At 50.3% G+C, this 14,290-nt stretch overlaps 1 protein-coding gene across 2 annotated transcripts in view; it reads right to left on the bottom strand.

Moving 5' to 3' along the window:
* Nucleotides 1-275: 275 nt before the first annotated feature.
* Nucleotides 276-14,290, bottom strand: part of BCL2 (BCL2 apoptosis regulator) — a 158,073-nt gene continuing 144,058 nt past the window's right edge. For both annotated transcript variants that reach the window (XM_058676785.1, XM_004579454.2), the window contains one exon: nt 276-478. In XM_058676785.1, the coding sequence (XP_058532768.1) occupies nt 344-478 (135 nt within the window). In that variant the 3' untranslated portion in view covers nt 276-343. The remainder of the gene's footprint in view (nt 479-14,290) is intronic.

Here is a 14,290-nt window from a genome sequence, read left to right as displayed (position 1 = left end):
CAGACAAGAAAGCCATGTGCCTGGGCAGGGGGAAGCACTCAGCTGGAAGTACATGGGGCACGTCTGGCCCACTTGCGGTAGACAGGAGTTTGGACGGGACTATTTTAAATAAATAAATCTTTTTTCTCCAAGTGTAAAAAATAAATGCTATTTCCCTTTGGCAGTAAATAGCTGATTGGACCTTTTGCCTGGAAACTGTCTTGTGTACACGCGGGGCTTGCTCATGTTGGTTTTGCAGACCCAGCTTGGGTTCTCGATGCATCACTGGCAATGCATATTATGTCTACTGCTTTAGTGAGCCTTTTGCATATTTGTTGGGAGGTGGGGAGCAGGCCTGGTGACTTCACTTGTGGCCCAGGTAGGCACCCAGGGTGATACATGCTCCCACCAGGGCCAGGCTGAGCAGAGTCTTCAGGGATACCCAGGAGAAGTCCGACAGAGGCCGCACACTGGGGCCATACAGCTCCACGAAGGCGTCCTGCATTGGGCAGAGAGAGGGAGGAAAGACTGAGTATAGCGAGACACAACCCAGAATCCAGCCCGCAGGGAGAAGCATGTGCCCAGCCCCTCCCCCACCCCCAGAAGCCTGGCAGGGCAAAGGAAAATCACTCTCTGGAGGCTGTTCCTTAAGGGCTTACCTTCTCTCATTCCCTGATCGAGAACTCATCTATGTGCTTGGCTGATGGACATGCAAGTGCATATATACGAAATGCATATGTAGGAGACAGGCAAGGGCAAAGGAGCAAAAAGAGAGCAGCAGGTGCAGTTAGAAAATACTGGAGGCCTTGTAGTTTTTACTCCTATGGCCATCTATAAGGCAATAAAAGAGCAATGAGGGCCCTGGTGGCTTCCATGCACCTTTACCGAGAGCCCATGGCCCTGGTGGTGGCTCTTCCACGCCCCCTTACTGAGGGCCTGTGGCCCTGGTGGCTTCCACGCACCCTGACCGAGGAGGGCCTGTGGCCCTGGTGGTGGCCCTTCCATGCGCCCTCACCAAGGGCCTGTGGGATGCCAGGAACTATACAGGCTGCTGAAGTGCATCTTTTAAAAACATTCACTCATTTAAGTTCGTGTAGTTGAAAGGCAGAGACAGAGGGATCTTCCACCTGCTGGTTTACTCCCTAAATCCTGAAGCCAGGAGCCCAGAACGCCCTCCAGGTCTCCCAAGCAGGAGGAGAGACTCAAGTGCTTGAGCCATCACTGGGCAGTGCTGGTTTGAGCCCCGGGTGCTCAGCTTCTGATTCAACTCCCTGCTAATGTGTCTAGGAGAGTACTTGGGTAACTGCCACTCACATGGGAGAACCAGACAGAATTCCTGGCTCTTGGTTTTTGGCCTGGCTAAGACCCAGCTGTTAAGGTTATCTGAGGAGTGAACCAGCATATGGGAGATCCCTTTCCACCTTTCCCCCTCTCTCTGCCTTTCAAACAAATCTTAACAAAACTTCATATTTTGCACCCAAATAAGCTTATCTTCTAATTCCATTTTCTGTAAGCTTGTTCAAGTACCTACATATTTATTATAGTTTATTTAACCTGTTCCTTACTCAGTTTTGTAATTATAAACAATATTACAATATATCCTTGTACATAACTTCTTGTCTACTTGCTCAGTTGTGTTAGAAATAAATTCCTAGACGGGACTAGCCATAGCAGTTGCTTCCTAAAACCACAAGGGGCTGTACTGAGCCAACTTCACTCTCAAGGTGGCTGGCAACCAGTGGCACCTGTTACAGAAGGCAGGAAGGGCTTAGGGCAGTGCTTCATGCTGAAGATGGACTTGCTCCCTAACGGACATTTAACAATGTCTACAACCATTTTGAGTCCTTATGATTGGGGTGGAGTTGCTACCAGCATCAAATGGGTTGAACCCACAGCTAGTGCTTAACATCCCACAACACCTGGGGCAGTCCCAATCACAAAGGAGACCCTGGGCTGCAGTGCCAGTCATGCAGGTGCGCTGATCACTGACCACCAGACAACAGGCCCACCCAGCAATCCCCTAAAGTTATTCAAACCATCAACAGGCTGGTTAATTCACCCAAAAAAAAAATACTCTGTGTCTTCAGAGGTACTGAATTAACTTTTAGAGGGAGAAGGTGTGAGGATATTCTTCTTTTTATAAAAACAAAACAAAAGAAAAACTTTTAGGAGCCTGGCTCAGTAGCCTAGTGGATAAAATCCTCGCCTTGCACGTGCCAGGATCCCAGCAGCCCTGCTTCCCATCCAGCTCCCTGCTTGTGGCCTGGGAAAGCAGTGGAGTACAGCCCAAAGCCTTGGGACCCTGCACCAGCGTGGGAGACCCGGAGGAGGTTCCATGCTCCTGGCTTTGGATTGGCACAGCTGCAGCCATCACGGCTGCTTGGGGAATGAGGCCCAGCTGGCATCTTCCAGAAACAGGTGCCCGCTAAGGAGACAGTTTCTGGTGCTGAAGATAGTTGGGGACTTCTATAGAAATTGCAAGTGGAAATGAACGTATCCTATGTTCTGGTTGGTGATGGGACGTGGCAGTGCACCACCCCTTTGTGTTTTCTCATAAAAACCTGCCAGCTAGTTGGAGGACTAGGGGGCAGCGTGCTTCACACTGAACCTCCCTCCGCAGAGTCGGCTTGCTTCTCAAACATCCTGATTAGGGCGATTTCCGAAGTCTGTTTGAACAGTCTGTCATTATTTGTTTAAGATTAAAAGCCATTTTTAAATAAACACATGCTCATTTCACATACTGAACGCAACAAACAGGAGAAACAAAACCTGAGCCATCGCCACATGATTCTGCCAAACTCCTAGCCTGGAGCTTGAGGAGGGGTGTATCACTTGCTGAAGCTGGGGCTGGCAAAAAGGTTCAGGGGACCTCAGGAACATGCAGACATGCAGAGGCTCAGACGTGAAGGGCCCCCCATCCGAGGGGACGGGGGGCTGGCTCTGCCTCCTGCTCCAGCAGCCCCTCCATGAACTTTCACTCACACACACTCCTCCTTGGATGCAGCCAGCTCTGCCAAATTTTCCTTTTCACTTAAACTTGATTTCAATTAAGATTAAAAAGGAAACTGATCGAGTGGCAAAAACATGCACCGAAAGCACTTGAACTGACAGACTCTGACTCCAAGACTTTTGTAGAGGTTCCCCAGAAAGCCTCAAGCTACTCCTAACCAGCAGCCACCACACTCCCTCCAAGCTGGCCTCTCCTGCCTTCCTGGGTGTCCATACCGCCCTGGAAACCACACCCACAGACTCTTCGGTGAGTTTTCCTCTTCCTCATCCCTACACCCATTCGCCAACAGAGCTCACTTGGGATTGGGTTCCTCCAGAAGCCGACCTTTAGACAAAGATTTGAGTGTAAGCAGTTTATCGGGGAGATGACGCCAGGAAACTCTAGCAGGGAGTGGGGAAGTGGAGAGAAAGGAGCAGTCAGCCAGGCGTGAATTCTCTTATTGAAGAGTTACTATAGCTGGCAATAGGAGCCTCATCCGGCTGGTGCGCCTGGGAGCTGGGGCTGCACAAGCACCTCTCGTCCCACTGGGGGGCTAAGGAGCTAGGGGGCTTGGATCCCAGTGCCTGCCACTCACTGGTCCTCCGCAGGTATAGGTCTCCCCAGGACTTCCAGCCAGTCCTGCCCACAGGCACAGGAAGCCCTTGGTGGGAGGGGCAGTGGGAGAGGGCAGGGGAGGGCAGTGTGGCACTGGCCAGCATGGGTACTACCTGAGTCCCTAGGAACTTCCTATTGCAATCTCATCTCTGCCTGCAGTCTTATCTCCCCCGCCCACCACAGCCACCACCACCCACTCAGAATCAGATCCCCTGCTTGCTTGCAGATCCCCCACATCCGAGGTACCGCCCTCTGGCCCCAACCTCATTCCACTGTCACTTTAAGTTGACTCTGGTTTCTTCCTAAATAATTCAATGCAATCCTTTCTCTGCAGGCAACTTTCCTTCAAACCCCCAGGTTGAGCTACATAATCCTCAACCGGTCCCTGCGCGTGGTATTATATGAAGATCATCTGTTTACACGTCTGTCTTTCCCATTCAGCTATTAGCACCTGGAGTTGCCAGACCACGTTTTATTTATCTTCAGATCCCTGGAGCATGTATCTGTCATATACAAGGCACTCAGCAAATGTTTGTGGAATTGAAATATGCTGATTTCTTTTACCATGCAGCAGGTTTTCCAAACATATCCCAGTAGATGATATTTTTTTTTTAAAGGGGAGCATTCAAAGGCCAAATACATAACCAGTTTAAACAAAATCCAGGACTTAAAAAACAATATATTTTTAAAGCAACTAGAGCGTCTTTTGGCAGGGGCTGGGGTGCAGCTATTCATAAGGGCAGTATTCACAGCAATGTGTGATCTCACAGGCTGGTTGTGGGTTAAGTCTTTGCCTATGGCTCCTACCCCAGTACACTGCCAATCTCCAAGACAGGCATTAACTGCGTTGCTCTTTCCAAACTGCTTTGACCACTCCTCTGCCTGGGAGGTACCTGCTGGGCTGTGTGACCTGGGAAGCCACATTGAAACAGATGTGGCCAAGAGGTATGAAAACAATAATGCAGGGCCCTGGTAAGAGGGCCGGCGCTGGGATCCACAGCTCAGGACAGGGGAGCTGGACTGCAGCCAAGAGACCTTTCTGGACACCCACAGTACCACGATGCCTCACTCTGGACTCCACACACGATCAACTCCTCAGTGCCTGGAGCGACTGTCACTGCTGACCGGCACACCAGTGAAACCATCGGGAAACGAACAGGAGGGGACAGCAGGGTACAGGGAGAAGCCCGCCCGGTGGAGGTCAAGGAGGCCGTGATTGTCCTTACGCCAGATACGGCTGGGCACAAAAGGAGTCTTGGGCAGCTCTGGGCAGCTGTGAGTGGCGGCCAGCGGAGCGCACGCGAGGAAGCCAGGGCCTTTTGCTCCCTGCAGCAAGGAGGAAGTGACTCTATTTCCTCCCTTATCATCCGCTGGACAGGGTTTCCTCCGCAGCCACACTGTGCTGAATGAGCCAGGAGAGTGGCTCTGAGGAACACGCTGGCAGGTGGCTTAGGCAGGGGAGTGCTCCTCTGCGTCCCTCCGTGAGCCAATCTTCCTCCCTCCTCCTCCCCTGGTTCCCAAAACATTGATTCTGGGTGTGGGGGAAGAGGAAAGGGAAAAGAAAAACCCTGGGGCGTCCAACCCAAGGACACACAGCTGCCTGGCCTGCGGCAGAAGAGAGCAGTGTGAGTAGGAGGTCTCTACCAGAGTTTTCTTAGCGTATGAGAGAAAGTGACCTTGGAGTGACTTTGGGCCCAGGGTGCAGGACAAGTTGGATTACAGGCCTGGGACGAAAAAACCTAATCTAAGTGCCTCTTGGATAGAACTAGAAACCTGTCGGAGAAATGGCAGGAGATGAAAAACCCAAATAAAACTTGCCCCCCTACCAGAGCTGGACCTGGGCAGCACTGGTGTATTTTGTTATGCAAATTTGGCTGAGGATGCAAATAAGGCAGAGGCTCTTACCAGAGCAAGGGGGACTGAGAAATGAGCAGCCTGGGTGGCCGCTTCCTTTCTTAAGTGGGGCATAGTCCAAGAGGCTTTGCAAGGTTGTGGGATGCTCCAGTGAACCTGCAGCCACAGAGTCAGGCCAAAGGATGCTTGGCCATGTCCACCTGCTGGCAGGGACCTCAGCTCAGATCTGGCTGTTCCCTAGGCAGGACCTCAGAGAACACCTTCTTCTAAATTACCATTTGGACTGGGTGGTAGGTGCGGCAAAGATAAATTCCCCCACCACACCAGCTATGCAAATATCCTAGGGAGAGGCCGCCAGCCACCTGTGTATGCCCTCCTTCCTGCACGAGGTGTGATCAGTCCAGTACTTGAAAAGACTTGGGTGGAAATGGGCAGAGAAATGCATTTACAGCAAAATAAGCAGCAAATATGTTAGCCATTATGCTGCCTGATTCATCAGGTCTGTGTAACACACCATAACAAGGGAGAAGTAATGACCACATCTATACTCAACTATGAAGTCTCATTTTCAGCTGGCTTGTTCATTAGGTCCCAAATGCAGGCTTGCAAGATGCTGAGGTGTGTTAAAGCTAAACAGGACGTGGACTTTGCCCTTTGCCGATTGTTTGGTGATACCCCAGTCATGCATTCACAGCACTTGCAGGATGCTCAAAGACACGCGTGTTCCCCAGGCCAGGAAAGAAGGTCGCAAGCTGCTGTCCACATCTATACCCCCAGGGGTACTGTGGAAGGTGCCCTTCTGCTATCAGGGCACAAGGCCTTCCAATTTTGGCTTTAGAACAAGTTTTCTCACTTCTTTACCTTCCTCGTTTCTCTACTGTCTTTCAGCTTGGGTCTGAGTACACGTCAGTGTCTTGTAGTCAGCCGTGGCTTGTTGGTGGGTTAGGCTATTTCATGATTTGGTGGGAACAACCACTTTACGGCATTGTGTCAGGTATGGAAATAGATGTGGCAAAATATCTAATTAGAATTCGACACAAAATGGGCCAAGGAACTGCATTTGGCCAAGCTATGCAAAGGGCCAGAAAGTGCACGAAAGGCCACTTGATGGCATTAGGAAAATGCAAACTGAAACCCTATTGAGCTAGTCACTTCACATTTGCTAGCATGGCTATGACACATGGTGGCCACACACTGGTGGTGGGAATGTAAGATGGCGATGCCTATGTGGAAAAGAGCTGGGCGGTATCTCAGAGTGGAATTGAGTTGCCACAGAACCAACTCCTAAAAAATATGCCCAAAGCAAGTAAAGAATTTCTTCACATAAAAACTACACGTGAATATTCACATCAAAATGAGTCATGATCACTAGTAAGTGAATCCATCCGAATGAGCAGATAAAGTGCAACATATCCATATGATGGGATACTGTACAACCATAAAAAAGAACACCAAAAAGAAATGAACACTATCACATGGTACAGCAGGAATGAACTCTGAAGACATCATTAAGCGAAAGAAGCCTGAATGAAATGTCAAATACTGTCTGATTTCACTTATGTGAAATGTCCCCAACAGGCGAGTCCACAGAGATGGGAAGTAGAGGAGTTAACAGGAGTTAAGGCTGATGGGCACAGGGCATCTTTTGGGAGTGATGAAAAGTTCTGCTACTGGACCACGGTGATGGCTGCCCAAAGAATTGATGGCTTTAAATGGAATTTTGTGATATACGAGTCTATGTCAAAACAACTACTCCTTAAGCTGCATGAAAAGAGGGACTGAACTGTTTTTAGACCATACGGAATTTGATAGAAGTGCTCGCTGTTCTGTAATGCTGCCTTGCAAGAGGACCGGGGAACAGGACCCTTAGAATCTTTGCACCACTGTCATCCTTCAACAAAACAAAGCAAAGCAAAGCAGAAAACCACTAGTGATTTCCAGGAGCCTGGCTTTGTGCACCACCTAGGCTCGCCTGTTGTTGGTCATATTCTTCATCCTTTCTCATGCACCCTTTTGGATGAAGACCCAGGATTATGTCCAAAACTGTGTCACAATAATTCCTGCCAGGAGTGGCTCTCTGGATTCCTCTCCAAGGAATCTGTAGCTCTTTCCTCTCCTTCATGTCCACAGCTGGCCCAGAGTTTCCTGCTACCTGGCTCTTCTTCTGGGCCTTCTAACCAGAGCCCCTGCTTTGTAAACCGGAACACCAGCCAAGCTGCGGTGGCCACCAAGTGACCCTCAATAATTTCCATGACTTTGATCAGTGAGCATCAGCATAGATGCTGTGTGCTCTGCAGAGCCTGGCAGCAGGTGCACATGCTTCACCGGATGGTTCCTGTTGGGACCAGGCCTGCAGTATCCCACTGCCTGCCCCGCGGCCTGGGATCACACAGCTTGCCAAGCCTTCCGCCTGTACACATGCTGCTGCAAGAGTTAATTCATGAAAATATGCCAAAATGAGAACTGAAAGCACATGCTGGCTAAGCTCTGCAGCTTGGCCTAATCGCTGTCATCAGGACGCCGTTGCTGGGGGTGAAGGAGAGAAGGTTGTTCATTGATTAAACACCCAGGGCCAGGGTGGAAAGCTGAATGTTTGCTCCTCACTTGTTTAAATCAGCAAGTGTTGACTGAGGTTGGTGGTGTGGGGAGTACAAAGAAGCTGCCTTTCCTAATAGGAATTTGCTGAAAGTGGCCTCAGACCTGGAGGGGGAATGTGTTGTGGCAGAACAAAGTGGAGCAGCTTTGCTCAGGTGGCATCTGCAGAGCCCAGGCTCTGGCAACCCCCAGTGTGCCCTGCTTGGCACACAGGGCCATCCCTGAGCTGTTTTGTGGGAGTCCTTCCTGCGTGGGCTTCCAGACTGTGTTGAGGAATCGACCACAGACTCAGCCAGCACCTCTCCAAGATCAGTTGAACTCCTGATGTTGCTTGTCTTGCTGTTTGGGGTATGGGATAAAGAAGTGATTAATTCTGTCAAAATCTCCAAGCCTGCTAACATGCCATCCCAGAGCACCCAAAGACATGATATCCCTACCTGCTCCCAACACCCTGATTCTGCAGCCTGGCGAGCATTCACTCTGGGCTGGTGGAGTGACCAGGATGCCCCTCTGAGCAGCCTGTAGGGGAAGCTACCCTTGGTGAGGGAGGAACAGCCGCCAGCCTCTGTGTTCCAGAGGCAAGAGAGAGGCTGACACACAGCAGTGACCTCTCTGGGTGTGCTCTGCATGGGCGTGCTAAGACTTAAGACAAATCTGCTTTCATTTTGTAGTTGATGATTTAGTTCAGTTCACCTGGAAAGACTCAACATGAACAAGACCAGATGCATCTCCAGGCACTCCTTCCTTCCTCGGCAGATGGACTTCCTGTGTCCTGGGAGGCCAGCAGGCCTCCAGAGGAGCACCAGAAGGCACAGGGTCTCTGTCAATGACATCAGCTGTGAGGAAAGACACATGTCGATGCTGGGATGCATTTGTCAACACATGGACCAGAAAGGCAGCGTGGCCTGTAGTGTGAATTGCCACATACATGTCAAGACTCTCAGACAGGGTACTTAGTGCCGCTACACTAGGGCAATATATTCAAACACACAGGGAGAACACACACACACACACACACACACACACACACACACACACAATCGTGATGAGATTCCAATGAGAGAAGGAGTTGAAAAATCTCCCACCAGCACAAGCTCCAGGGGGACAGCCGGCTATCTCAATCCAGGGATACCTTCCTGCAGCAAAGCAAACCTGGCGTGCCCATGAAAAGGGCCAGAAAACTACATGTGCCCATTGGACAATGCCTGTTCAGTATTGTAAGCAGCAGGTGCTTAAAAGGAAAAAACAAAAAGCCAGGCCTGTGGGTGCTCGACTTCCAAGGCAGTCGTCACCGCTGTCATGTGAGGGGCTGGCACACTGCTCCTGGTGTGGACAGCCTCCGGCTCCTGCACAAGGCACTCCCAGGGCTGCTGAACTGGAAATGAGATTTGCACCAACCTATTAGGCTTTCACACACTGACCGCTTGTTGGGGAAAAGGACAGCTCTGGAATTCGTGGTGGCCAGTGCTCACGTGTATGTGCCTGGCTCTGTGGCTCCACCATCGCTGGTTCTTGGAGCAGGCAGTTCAAGCTGAACTCAGTAAGGCAAGCACTTAGTGACCATAGCTCCCCAAGAGCAAGCTCCTCCAGGCAGGCAACCCTGATGTCACCCTCACCACTCAAATCAAGTGCCCAGGAAATGCTATCCTATGGGACATCCATAGGGGCACATTGTTGGAGAGGCTCGGGGAGGCCTTTTAGGTCAAGCCAATTGCTGTTTCCCAAAGGGAACCTCAACCAGTCTGACTTTGAAGGGGCCTTCACTGGTGAAGGTGGCCTGGTTCTTCTCGCTTTGATCTATCCCTTGTGCATATCTGAATCAAGCAATCCAACCACAGTCAAACCACTTATCAAAGTATTTATTTAGTGTCTGTTTCTGGCCAGGCATTAAATCTGGATGGGGAGGAGAACTGGCGTGCCAAACCCCATAAAGTGACTTTTATAAATGTAAGAAGAGATACCCAGCAGACAATCCCATGCCTTGCCTCGAGTCACACAGCTCGCAGTGGCAAAGCTAAGCTCAAATCTAGCACACAGCCTGGTGCTTTGCCTGTTGGGAGCAAAAAGAACATACAACGTCTAGTCCCTGGGAAAACCAGCAGCAAACAAGAGAGGTGAGGATTTTTGAATAAATGAACAAAAGTGGGGTTAGCAATTCAGGGAGTGGAATTAGCGTGAGGGTTTGAGGCTGCACCGTGGCGGGTCCTACAGCCAGCTGGTGTCTGCAGGCAGGGGCGGTCAGAGGGAACAGGGCTGCATTAACAGCAAGAAAACCCTGTGACCAGGAGAAACCGCAAGTCCTCAGGACCGCCCCCAGCCCCGGCTGGCTGCAGAGCGGGCTCCCACGGGAACGTGCGCGGCACACTCTGCAATGCCCCCTGTCTGCGGTTTGGCCCTGCTGGCGGCTGCTGCACGCGCCACCTCAAGAGCATTTTCAAAAGCTGTGTGATAAAGACCCGAGTCCCGAAGGAGAAATTCCTTCCGCATAATTCAGGAAAAGCCTTCCTCGTTACAGGGCTGCTTCGCAGGGAATTGTGGAATGCGAAGGAGAGTACAATTTCCTTGAGTCACAAAAACAAATCCAATGTGAGGCCTGTTTAGGATAATAAAATATGTGGCCCTCAGGGCTCCACGGTGGCCACTGGATTCCGATCCCTTTCTGGGACTGGCTCAACAGTTCCCATGCAATCTGGAGCAGTTTTGTTCACAGCATGACTGAGCATACAAGACAGACGGGAGGATGGGGGTCTGGCTGGGCCACCCAGCCATCCCTTCCTCCTGTGGTTCAGCCAGCAACTGGTTGCGTCTGCCATGGACATCATCCACTCGTCCTCAGGGCTTTTGACCACCATTCTCCTACCATTCTCTCTACTGACTTCATATGGGATGTGTTTCATCATTTTAACAAAGGTAGAGACTTTCCACTTCCTAGGCGCCTGCCCATAGATGCCATCTCCGTTCACTGGGGATTTAATCCCTGAATGTTAGGCTTCTTTCTGGAAGGTTGGAAGTTGGGGGCACAAGCTGCTGACTGATTGCCAGGCCAACAAGTCACATGCTATCTTCCAGTGTTTCAGGAATCGTGGGCCTTTGCTGAGAAAGTGCTCGAGGCAATCTCCCTAACACACCCAACCAGAGGCTGGCCAATGGAAGCAGAATGGGAGCCTCCCCAGGAGCAAGGCTCTGCATTCAGCTTTGTCTCAGCCAGCTCCACCTTGCACCTCACTCTGTGGGTTTGCCGAATGACCAGGGCTGCCTCCAGCACCATGCAGGATGTCTCTCTTACACTTCCAACTCGTTTCCCTCACAAAATTACCCCCTTCTATTTCCTCTGTGGCCTTGGTCTTCTCTTTGCTTTTCTATTCAGCAAGTGAGTCGGAAGCTTGGCCATAGCTGCAGGGGACCCTGAGCCATTTCCCTGGTCCTGGGCACTGGTGGGAAGAGGCAACTGTGCAATGTCACAGCGGCACCAATGTCACCCACTGTGGGCTACTGCTTTAATCCTCACGTGGCTGGACTCCGGTGCTATGGTTTCAGGACAAGTGCAGGGGGAATCTGTGTGGGCTGCAGGCGCCTAACAAAACCTCTCAGTTTCATGTTTTCTTGGTGTGTTTCCACTTCTGCCAAATTCTTGGAATTCCGAAGCCTGACTGTGTTATGTGCTTTTCATTTCCGTTTGAACCTGAAACATCATTTCAAATGTCTTTTGAGGGAACTGTGACCCTACTGAGACATCCAGAAAAACTGTGAAAAAATATTCTACACACACACACACACACACACACATACACACACACACCTGGAGAGTTCACAGAGCTATTTTACCTCTGGGTTCAAGTTCAAGCTTGATGGATTACAGATTCCAATAGGCATGCTTTTACTAACATGGTCTTTCACTTGAAAAGGGTCCTTTTATGAAGGATAATATTCAATGTTAAAAATTGTAATTTCACCATCAGCATGTCCATGACACCTCTGGGTAAGCATGCAGCAACTGCAAGGTTCCACTGTTGGGCCAGGAATCACAGGCTTTCAAAGCCAGGGGCTGGCATGGGGCTGTCTGCCTGGCTCAGACCCTCATCGCCAAATCCTATACCCCAGTCGTCCATGCTGTTCTGCCCTGAAGTCTTTTGTTGTGCCGCCAGCCATGCCATGGTGAGCTGGGTGGGCTGAGCCTCTGCGACTGCTTTCCAGGTTTCTAACGGTTCATCGTTTCTCGTTATCCCAGGCCCTTTGAGGGCAGTTTGGGTCTGGGAACTCTGTTGTGCGCATGTGCATCTGGAGCAGGGAGGATGAGAAGGGTGACACAGCTGGGACCTGGTTGCCAGAGCCCAGCTGCCATAGCTGCTCTAGTTCTCTTTAAAAGGGTGAGTTGCTCTCACCTCGATGATGGGTTCCAACGGTGGCCTGGACCCCAGAGGTGCTTCACTGGAGCAAACCTGTCCATGACCTGCCCTCCCAGGGGACTCAGAAATGTGCTTCAGATCTCAAAAGAAGCATGTGCCAAAGCCTTGAGGCAGGGCAGTCAGCATCGGGCAGGGGTTGTAAAGTCCCAGGTGTTTCTGCTGAAGACTCATCGCAAGGCCAAGGCTGTGGGGGACCCCAGCTCAGAGGGCATGGAGGGTGTGTCTCAGTCACTCCCAGATGATCTTATGAAACATTGGGGGCTGCCTCCTCTGGACGACATCCTACTGACCATACAGGAAGAACACCCGCCCACGATGGTACGTTAACGCGTCAGCTGGGACGTGCATGGTCTTCATCTCCATGTCTCAAGCTACAGACCCGAATGTTACTTGGGACGACCGTGCTATTCCCTTTTAGTTCCTGCAGGAGATACTTCCTTGTCTCAGAGAACCTGCTCAAAGGACGAGAAGGTCTATCTCTCTTTGTTTGGATTGTCTCCTCCCTGCCCTGGACACAACCACCATTTTGGGGACATCCGACTGTGGAATATTTTGCTTTTAAGCATCAGAAGGTAGTCGAACTGACTCTCCTCCCCACGCCATCCCCTTTCAGATAGTTCAGAACTGATTTGGCTCTGTTCCTTCAGTCCTGGCTCAAAGGGAGGGTGAGGGAAGCCGACTTTGTCTTGTTTGGAACCAAATGAGAGGAATATCCGCTCTCTCTCCTGTTCTCATATTCCATTTTTATGAAGACAGTACTTTAGCAGGATGATGTATACTTTTAACATTCCAGGAAAAAAGTGTCTGTGAGATGCAAGTCATAATAAAAGGAAATCAAAAGGAATGTGATTACAAGGGACAGGGAACACTAGCCTCTTTAGCATGGAAGGCCCGGGGGGGAAAGAATCTAATTTTAAAATTCACCAGTGCCATATAAATGGAAAGAGAATATAAGAAAAGATTTGTGATTTTAAAAATTAGCGTGATCCTTAATCTTCGAGGCTCGTGGACTTTTATACTTATGTTTAAAGGCTGAATGACCACTCGGGCCTAGATATGGATAAGCTTTCCCAGTGCGGCCACACAACCCAGTGGCCACTAAGCCTGCTGCAGAGCACGGAATGCCAGCTGAATAAGAATGGTGAGCATTGGCAGAGGAGAAAAAGATACCCTTTCCTGTCCTGTCATTTCAGAGCTGCCTACTCGAGCCACATGCCAACAAACATGAGCCTCACAACTCCCAGCGGTGTTCTTACTGGTTTTATCCCATTGTACGGATGGACATGAATATGCCACCTCTCTGAGGCCTCACAGTGAACCTGTGCTGGTCCCAGGGCTCAGACCCAGAATTCTGGTTTGAATTCTCTTGCCAGTGCACTTCATTGCATGGCAATGGAGCTGTGACTCCCAGCTAGAAGTGCTTACCCTGAGCTAAGCTACTGCCTACATACGAGTAACGCTTGTACAGCACTGACATGCTTGTTTATAACATCTCTGTCTTCCATAAGGCATAAATTAGGAGAATAAAAATCAAGGTCATTTCTATGAGATGTTGACTGACCTGTTAGATCCTGGGCTTGTTTCTATGTCATCTTCTAAACCAGCAAGGTGTTAAGTCGGCCACTCTCAACCCATGAGGGAAGAAACTGGAATCATTCATTTAGTCACAGTGACAATCCACGTTCCCTCCTTCCCATTAATAGCACCCACTTCAGCAGGGGCCTCCACGGACAGCCCGTGGCTCGCTCCTCCTGGCCAACCTTGCGGAACACCAAGCACTATCAGGACCTTCTTTTTTCTTTAGCTCTCCTGTTTTCTTTTGCTCGCTCTCCTTGTGAGCCATTACCTCCTT

The sequence above is a fragment of the Ochotona princeps genome, chromosome 18 (assembly GCF_030435755.1).
Source record: "Ochotona princeps isolate mOchPri1 chromosome 18, mOchPri1.hap1, whole genome shotgun sequence".
NCBI classification, from domain to species: Eukaryota; Metazoa; Chordata; class Mammalia; order Lagomorpha; family Ochotonidae; genus Ochotona; species Ochotona princeps.
This window is presented reverse-complemented; position numbering and strand designations above follow the sequence as displayed.